The following is a 10000-nucleotide window of genomic DNA, read 5'->3' on the forward strand; positions in this document are numbered from 1 at the left end:
CTGCAAATGGACAAACTGTACTACTGTCATTTTACAGTAAAATTTTAGCGACTCAGCTGCTTTCTTTTTACTGTAAATTCTACGGTTGTTGTTTTTTTTTACAGTGTATTACTGTAAATGGACAAACCCCCTGTCATTTTTATGGTAACATTTTAGCGACTGAGCTGCCTTTTTTACTGTAAATTCTACGGTTGTTTTTTTTTACAGTGCATTACTGTAAATAGACAAACTGTACCACTGTCACTTTTACGGTAAAATTTTAGCGACTGAGCTGCCTTTTTTTTTTTACTGTAAATTCTACGATTGTTTTTTTTTTACAGTGTATTTCTGTAAATGGACAAACAGTAGCATGCACTGTCATTTTTACGGTACAATTTTAGCGACTAAGCTGCCTTTTTTTTACTGTAAATTTTAAGGTTGTTTTTTTTTACAGTGCATTAGTTAAATAGACAAACTGTACCACTGTCATTTTTACGGTAACATTTTAGGGACTGAGCTGCCTTTTTTTTTACTGTAAATTCTACGGTTGTTGTTTTTTTTTACAGTGTATTACTGTAAATGGACGAACGGTACCACTGTCATTTTTACGGTAAAATTTTAACGACTGAGCTGCTTTTTTTTCTACTGTAAATTATACGGTTGTTTTTATTACAGTGCATTACTGTAAATGGACAAACGGTACCATGCACTGTCATTTTTACGGTAAAATTTTAGCGACTGAGCTGCCTTTTTTTACTGTTAATTTTACGGTTGTTTTTTTTTACAGTGCATTACTGTAAATAGACAAACTGTACCACTGTCATATTTACGGTCAAATTTTAGCAACTGAGCTGCCTTTTTTTTTTTTACTGTAAATCCATGGTTGTTGTTGTTGTTCTACGGTACCGCTGTTCTTTTTACGGTAAAATGTATGGTCATTTTTTATGGTGCATTACTGTAAAATGACAGAGGTACCGTTTTTTTAACCATTTACAGTTACGCGTTGTAAAACCAACGAATTTAGATTTTACAGGGAAATTTAAAAAAAATTCCAGAATATTTATCATAACAAAAGCCGTTGAATTATTTTTCAATTTACAGTAATTTTGCGGAAAAAAAATGGTGAAATTCTGGGGACTGAGCTGCCAATTTTTACAGTAAAATCTTCAGTCATTTGTTTGACAGTGCAATATTGTAAATGGAAAAACGGTAACATTGTTATTTTTACAGTTACATTTTAGCAACTGAGCTGCCATTTCTTGAAACTGTAAAATCTACGGTTGTTGTTTTTACAGTGCATTACTGTAAATGGAAAAAAAATGGTAACACATTTTTTTTTACGGTAAAATTTTGGCGACTGAACTGCCGTTTTTTTTAACGTAAAATATATGGTCTTTTTTTTTTTTTTTACAGTACATTACTGTAAAATAACAGAAATGCAGTTTTTCCATTTAGAGTAATGCACTGTAAAAACAACCGTAATTTGTCAAAAACAGGCAGCTCAGTAACCAAAATTTTACAGCTATTTTTCAATTTACAGTCATTTTGCATAAAAAAACAGTACATTTCCGGAGACTGAGTGAACACAAATTTTTTAACCGTAAAATTTTTGATTGTTGTTTTTACAGTGATTTACTTTAAATGGAAAAAACGGTACCACTTTTTTTTTACGGTAAAATTTTGGCGACTGATCTGTCAGTTTTTTACAGTAAAATATAATGTTTTTTTTATTTATTAATTTTATTACAGTGTATTACTGTAAAATAAGAGAGATGCAGTTTTTCCGTTTGCGGCAATATCTTGTAAAAACAACACCAGTAGTTTTTACAAGTATCTCAGTTGCGAACATTTTACGGAAAAAAAAAATAACAGCCGTTTTTCAATTTACAGTAACTTCGCATAAAAAAACGGTACATTTCTGGAGACTGCACTAACACTATATTTTTTACCGTAAAATTTCCGGTTGTTGTTTTTACAGTGCATTACTGTAAATGGAAAAACAACGGTACCTTTTTTTTTTACGTTAAAATGTTGCCGACTGAAGTGTCAGTTTTTTAAAGTAAAATATAGTCTTTTTATTTTTTTTTTACAGTGCATGACTGTAAAATAACAGATGCAGTTTTTCCGTTTGCAGCAATACCTTGTAAAAACAACACCAGTAGTTTTTACAGGCATCTCAGTTGTGAACATTTGACCGTACAAAAAAAATAACAGCCGTTTTTCAATTTACAGTAACTTCGCGTAAAAAAAAGATACATTTCTGGAGACTGCGCTAAAACTTTTTTTTTTTTTTTTTTTACCTTAAAATTTCCGGTTGTTTTTTTTTTTACAGTCCACTACTGTAAATGGAAAAAAACAGTACAACTTTTTTTTTTTTTCACAGTAAAATTTTGGCGACTGAACTGTCGGTTTTTTACACTAAAATGTAGTCTTTTTTTTTTTACGGTGCATTACTGTAAATGGGGAAAAAAACGGTACCATTTTTTTTTTTTTAACGGTAAAATGTTGGCGACTGAACTGTCAGGTTTTTAAAGTAAAATATAGTCTATTTTTCATTTGATTTTTTTTTACAGTGCATGACTGTAAAATAACATGCAGTTTTTCCCGTTTGCAGCAATACGCTGTAAAAACAACACCAGTAGTTTTTACAGGCATCTCAGTTGCGAACATTTTACCGTAAAAAAAAAAAAAACAGCCGTTTATCAATTTACAGTAACTTCGCGTAAAAAATCGGTACATTTTCGGGCACTGCGCTAACACGATTTTTTTTTTTACCGTAAAATTCCCAGTTTTTACAGTGCTTTGCTGTAAGTGGGAAAAAAGGTACCACTTAAATTTTTACGATAAATTGTGGCCAGTTTTATTATTTACAGTGCGTTACCGTAAATAAAAAAAAGTTATTTTTATGGTAAAATTTTGGCGATTAAACTTGTCAGTTTTTTTACGGTAAAAATCTACATTTTCGCTTCCCACTGAGAAAATGAGAGCTCTTTAAGACCGCTATGAACACGTTGGTCACAAATATAAATCTTTTTAGCTGGCAGATTGCAAAATTGTGTGTTTGAAATTAAATATTTTAAGTGTGTTTGTGCTAGCGGCCCCGCCTCCACCCGCAGAGACACGGACAGTGGATGGCCGACAAGAGGGTTCACTCCATTTCTTTCGACAAGTCGGAAAGTGATCAGCGGATTTTGCCGAAGCGTTTAGGAAAAGTGGGACCACGCGGGACTCGGGACGAGCGACTTTGGGGAACAGAGTCCCGGTTCTTTATTGGGTTCTCCATGAAACGTGTTCCCGTCTGGAAGGGATTACTCGTGTCACTTCCTGCGGGAGAAATGGCTTCGGTTTTTCTCGGGTTCTGTTCTCGGTCTGCAACGAGCGACCTCCTCAGGTCCACCACACGGGTCCTATAAATTAAGTGCTGACTAGGCATAAATACTGTACATGACTGTGGACTCGCCGCCCACTGACCTTGGGTCCGCCTTCAGCGCCCACGCTCCTTCAGTCAAGGAGGACGTGAGCGGCCGGGAGGAAGTCACGCCCCCCCACAGCAGGAGGTCACGCCCTCCACACATGAGGTCACGCCCCCCACAGAAGGAGGTCACGCCCTCCACAGAAGGAGGTCACGCCCCCCACAGAAGGAGGTCACGCCCTCCACGGGAGGAGGCCACGCCCTCCACAGCAGGAGGCCACGCCCTCCACAGCAGGAGGCCACGCCCTCCAGGGGAGGAGGTCACGCCCCCCACGGCAGGAGGTCACGCCCTCCAGAGCAGGAGGTGGTTGGTGCTGTCGTCGCGGCCCACGCTCTCGCCGCTGTTGTTCAGCCGGAAGTCCTCGTAGCCGTCGCCGCCCGATATCACCAGGTGCTCGCTTTTCGGGGGCGGGTGGGCGGAGGCGCGGCGGCGAGCCGAGTCGCGCCGCTGGAGGTGAGCGTCCACACCGTGAGACGCTTTGCCTGTTTGGGACACACGGGAGATGAAACACTTAAGTCCTGATGAAACACTTTCATCCTACTCTCAACACTCCGCAACTCTTTCTAACACTTCCTAACTCTTTTTAACACTTCTTAACTCTTTTTAACACTTAACTCTTTCTAACACTTCCTAACTCTTTTTAACACTTCCTAACTCTTTTTAACACTTAACTCTTTCTAAGACTTCTTAACTCTTTCTAACACTTCCTAACTCTTTTGAACACTTAACTCTTTCTAAGACTTCTTAACTCTTTCTAACACTTCTTAAATCCTTTTAACACTTCTTAACTCTTTCTAATACTTCTTAACTCTTTCTAACACTTCCAAACCTTTTTAACACTTCTTAACTCTTTTTAACACTTAACTCTTTTTATCACTTAACTCTTTTTATCACTTCTTAACTCTTTCTAACACTTCCTAACTCTTTTTAACACTTAACTCTTTCTAAGACTTCTTAACTCTTTCTAACACTTCCTAACTACTTTTAACACTTCTTAACTCTTTCTAATACTTCTTAACTCTTTCTAACACTTCCTAACTCTGTTTAACACTTCTTAACTCTTTCTAACACTTCCTAAATCCTTTTAACACTCCTTAACTCTTTCTAATACTTCTTGACTATTTCTAACACTTCTTAACTCTTTCTAACACTTCTTAACTCTTTCTAATACTTCTTAACTCTTTCTAATACTTCCTAACTCCTTTTAACACTTCTTAACTCTTTCTAACACTTCTTAACTCTAACACTTCTTAACTCTTTCTAACACTTAACTCTAACACTTCTTAACTATTTCCAATACTTCTTAACTCTAACACTTCTTAACTATTTCTAATACTTCTTAACTCTAACACTTCTTAACTCTTTCTAATACTTCTTAACTCCTTCTAACACTTCTTAACTCTTTCTAATACTTCTTAACTCTTTCTAACACTTCTTAACTCTTTCTAACACCTCTTAACTTTTTCTAACACTTCCTAACTCCTTTTAACACTTCTTAACTCTTTCTAACACTTCTTAATTATTTCTAACACTTAACTCTAACACTTCTTAACTATTTCTAATACTTCTTAACTATTTCTAACACTTCTTAACTATTTCTAATACTTCTTAACTCTAACACTTCTTAACTCTTTCTAATACTTCTTAACTCCTTCTAACACTTCTTAACTCTTTCTAATACTTCTTAACTCCTTCTAACACTTCTTAACTCTTTCTAATACTTCTTAACTCTTTCTAATACTTCTTAACTCTTTCTAACACTTCCTAACTCCTTTTAACACTTCTTAACTCTAACACTTCTTAACTCTTTCTAACACTTCTTAACTCTTTCTAACACTTAACTCTAACACTTCTTAACTATTTCTAATACTTCTTAACTATTTCTAATACTTCTTAACTATTTCTAACACTTCTTATCTATTTCTAATACTTCTTAACTCTAACACTTCTTAACTCTTTCTAATACTTTTTAACTCCTTTTAACTCTTTCTAACACTTCTTAACTCTTTGTAACACTTCTTAACTCTTTCTAACACTTCCTAACTCCTTTTAACACTTCTTAACTCTTTCTAACACGTCCTAACTCCTTTTAACACTTCTTAACTCTTTCTAACACTTCTTAACTCCTTTTAACACTTCTTAACTCTTTCTAACACTTCTTAACTATTTCTAACACTTCTTAACTCTTTCTAATACTTCTTAACTCTAACACTTCTTAACTCTTTCTAATACTTCTTAACTCTTTCTAACACTTCCTAACTCCTTTTAACAATTCTTAACTCTTTCTAACACTTCCTAACTCCTTTTAATACTTCTTAACTCTTTCTCACACTTCTTAACTCTTTCTAACACTTCCTAACTCCTTTTAACACTTCTTAACTCTTTCTAACACTTCCTAACTCCTTTTAACACTTCTTAACTCTTTCTAACACTTCCTAACTCCTTTTAACAATTCTTAACTCTTTCTAACACTTCCTAACTCCTTTTAATACTTCTTAACTCTTTCTCACACTTCTTAACTCTTTCTAACACTTCCTAACTCCTTTTAACACTTCTTAACTCTTTCTAACACTTCCTAACTCCTTTTAACACTTCTTAACTCTTTCTAACACTTCCTAACTCCTTTTAACACTTCTTAACTCTTTCTAACACTTCTTAACTCCTTTTAATACTACTTTAATACTTTTATTTTTATTTTTACACCACGTAAAATATTATGAGAATCTATTCTGAATCTTGTCTGTTGTTCTCTGCAGCCCTGCTGCATCTCTCCAGGTCAGTCACTGTAGTGCGTGAGTGACAGGAAGAAAAGCTTGGGGAAAAGAAGTGCAGTATCAGCAGGTAACTTGCAAGGCTACACATTTAGAGGTCGCAGCCCATCTGATTTCTTTTTCTTCCCGTTTGTGTTCATTACGTAACAAAACTGTACCCATGGAGTCCGACACCGGAGGCGGGAACGTCATTCCCGAACCTTCGGGTAGCTCGATAGACGTCAGGAATCGAACGTGGCCCGTGTGTCCGTGTGCGGAGCCCATGGGAAGCGGGGGGTTTTTCAGCACAGCAGCTCCCATCCCGGACGTCACCGCTGGTATCGCCAGTGTGAGGACCACACCTGGGGGGGGAAAAAAACACATTTTCAGGTCTTTCCCTTTTTGTGTGCGTTCTAAATTGTAAAAAAGTGTTAGTAAGAGGCGGCTAACAATGCAGGTATTAGGGCTTGATTTAAAAAAAAAAACAACAACATTGCTGTCGTGACCTTCATGTTTAATAATAACGATATTGGTGGAGCAAACGCCGAGGAACTACTTTTCTGGCGTAGTGCTACACACTGCTCCTCTGAGCCAGCTGCTAATAATGTTGTTTTAAAAGGCTTTAAAAATAAAGTCGGTATGGTATGTTAATTGCGACCCGCCATAAAATAAAGTTTAAAAAAAAAAAGCTTGAGCTGATTTCAACATTTTAGTGAGTTAAAGTTAGCGCTTGGTTATACATCCTGCATCTCACATGGAGAGTCGTGGCAGCAAAGTTGGTCAACTTTCAAAACTTCTTCTGCTTCATCTCTGTTATGTTTTTGGACATTACTACTTGCCCTGGTTTTGAAGCAATGCATGATGGGAATCCGGGTGTTGTGTGTCGGTGTATTAAGGTGCCCGCCTACTTTATGGCTCATAGATACGCTTATGGATAACGGACACAAATATAATAGTCTCCTTCTCAGGTGAGAGAGGACGCCCCCGATATTGTTGTCCGGGTGGAAATCAGGAGAACGGTTCCCCCGGGAGATTTTCGGAAGTGGCACTGAAATTGGGGAGGGTTGGCAAGTATGGCCCTCGCTGAGGAGCCCTGATCTGGAGGCGGGATTTCAGGTGCCAGGGATCCAACGCCGAGCTTTACCTGCGCTGGTTCCGATCCAGAGGAGGTCTTTGCAGGCCAGCAGCGCCGTGATCCTCAGGCAGGCCGCCTTGTGCTGCCTGATGATGGCGTCTGCACCTGCGTGGGGAGGAGGAGGAAATAGGAGGTGAAGGGCGGCGCCCGAGGAGACGGACCTCCGGCGGCGTCTTACCCGCCAGCATCTTGTGGACGGCGGGCGCCACGTCCACCTCCGTCAGGCTCTCCCGCGTCTGGGCGTGGTACAGCCTCACCTGGGCACTGCCCTGCAGGGCCAGCCACACCCCCTGGCCGTACGCCACCATGCAGGTCACGCAGCGGCTGCTGTCCGCCCCCACCTGCAAGCAGTGCTGGGACAGGGAGGACACCTGCAGTCAAGTCTTCTCTCTTTGCAACTCAACGCCAAGAAAAGGGAAATGCCGATTATCGGTCCTGCTAGACACCGACCTCTATTTAATGAAACCACCTCAATGTTTGACAAGCAGACGATTACACAAGAGTGTTGCTAAAACAGCCTTCTTTCATCTCCGTAATATCCCTAAAATTCGTTCCATTTTGTCCACTGGACTCTCACACTATTATGTTAAATCCACTATGGACTGGACTCTCACTATTATGTTAGATCCACTAATGACTGGACTCTCACTATTATGTTAGATCCACTATGGTCTGTACTCTCACAATATTATGCTGGATCCACTATGGACTGGATTCTCACTATTATGTTAGATCCACTATGGACCGGACTCTCACTATTATGTTAGATCCACTATGGACAGGACTCTCACTATTATGTTGGATCCACTATGGACTGGACTCTCACACTATTATGTTAGATCCACTATGGACTGGACTCTCACTACTATGTTAGATCCTCAATGGACTGGACTCTCACAGTATTACGTTAGATCTACTATGGACTGGACTCTCACACTATTATGTTAAATCCATTATGGACTGGACTCTCACTATTATGTTAAATCCACTATGGACTGGACTCTCACTTTAATGTTAGAGCCACTATGGACTGGACTCTCACTGTTGGATCCACTATGGACTGGACTCTCACTTTTATGTTAGATCCACTATGGACTGGACTCTCACACTATTATGTTAGATCCACTATGGACTGGACTCACTATTATGTTAGATCCACAATGGACTGGACTCTCACTATTATGCTAGATCCACTATGGACTGGACTCTTACACTATTATGTTAGATCCACTATGGACTGGACTCTCACTATTATGTTAGATCCACTATGGACTGGACTCACACTATTATGTTAGATCCACTATGAACTGGACTCTCACTATAATGTTAGATCCACTATGGACTGGACTCTCACACTATTATGTTAGATCCACTATGTGGACTCACACTATTATGTTAGATCCACTATGGACTGGACTCTCACTATCATGTTAGATCCACTATGTGGACTCACACTATTATGTTAGATCCACTATAGACTGGACTCTCACATTATTATGCTAGATCCACTATGAACTGGACTCTCACATTATGTTAGATCCACTATGGACTGGACTCTCACTATTATGTTAGATCCACTATGGACTGGACTCTCACTATTATGTTAGATCCACTATGGACTGGACTCTCACTATTATGTTAGATCCACTATGGACTGGACTCTCACTATTATGTTAGATCCACTATGGACTGGACTCTCACACTGTTATGTTAGATCCACTATGGACTGGGGGGGTCACCTACATCTGCGGTCCTCTCCAAGGTTTCTCATAGTCATTCACATTGTCATCCCCACTGGGTTGTGAGTTTTTCCTTGCCCTTATGTGGGCCCTGAACTGAGGATGTCATTGTGGCTTGTGCAGCCCTTTGAGACACTTGATTTTTTTTGGTCATTGCCTGAATTGGCAGCATCTTTTTCATAAAGTTGCAATGATTTGAGACTTCTTTTTTTTTTTTTTAAGCCTCGCACAAACTTGTGATTTTATGAATTTGTTGGTAATGTTTTCAGTATTTCTGGTAAAGCTCACCTCATTAAACACAGAATTTCAACAAAACACGGGAACATAAATACTGCATTAGACTTAGACTTAGACTTACTTTTTAATGTCATTCAAATTTGAACTTTTCAGTGCAGATAAGAAGGGAATTGTGTTGCATTAGCTCATGCTAGTGCAGGATAAAACATCAATAAAGTGGAGATATAAATAAATAGATGACTTGACGTTGTACTACTTTTATCCTGCACAGACTTAAAAGTGGACAGCAGGTGGCAGTAAAAGCACTTACTCAGTACTGAGCTGTTTAAATTAATTATATCTACAGGAATGTTATCCATCCATCCATTTTCTACTGATTGTCAATTTCGGGGTCGCGCGAAGGTGCTGGAGCCTATCTCAGCTACAATCGGGCGGAAGGCGGCGTACACCCGGGACAAGTCGCCACCTCATCACAGATAGTAACTAGAAATTGCCATTTCAGTAGAAATCGCCAGTTCATTTTTAAAGTTTCATCTTTTATTTTCTAGTTTTTCCAATCGGTTTGAGTCACGAGTCAATATTTTCCCCAAATTGTATTTCAAAGTGGAATATTTGATGTGAAATAATTGGAACTTTAAATAGGTCAGCATGAGGAGGGCTGAGGTGGGCAAGTTTGGGGGGAGGAGG

The 10000-nt window shown here is 38.7% G+C and overlaps 1 protein-coding gene across 1 annotated transcript in view; it reads right to left on the reverse strand.

The window, feature by feature from the left end:
- LOC133564762 (rho guanine nucleotide exchange factor 17-like) overlaps nucleotides 1-10000 on the reverse strand; it is a 149505-nt gene that overhangs the window by 1028 nt on the left and 138477 nt on the right. Inside the window, exons 21-24 of the mRNA XM_061919246.1 lie at nucleotides 7516-7690; nucleotides 7347-7442; nucleotides 6382-6564; nucleotides 1-3934 (exon numbers count right to left, since the gene is read on the reverse strand). The exon at nucleotides 1-3934 is cut by the window's left edge and continues 1028 nt beyond it. Coding sequence (XP_061775230.1) covers nucleotides 3735-3934; nucleotides 6382-6564; nucleotides 7347-7442; nucleotides 7516-7690 — 654 coding nt within the window. The 3' untranslated portion in view covers nucleotides 1-3734. The remainder of the gene's footprint in view (nucleotides 3935-6381; nucleotides 6565-7346; nucleotides 7443-7515; nucleotides 7691-10000) is intronic.

The sequence above is a fragment of the Nerophis ophidion genome, linkage group LG13, assembly GCF_033978795.1.
Source record: "Nerophis ophidion isolate RoL-2023_Sa linkage group LG13, RoL_Noph_v1.0, whole genome shotgun sequence".
In the NCBI taxonomy this organism is placed as follows: domain Eukaryota; kingdom Metazoa; phylum Chordata; class Actinopteri; order Syngnathiformes; family Syngnathidae; genus Nerophis; species Nerophis ophidion.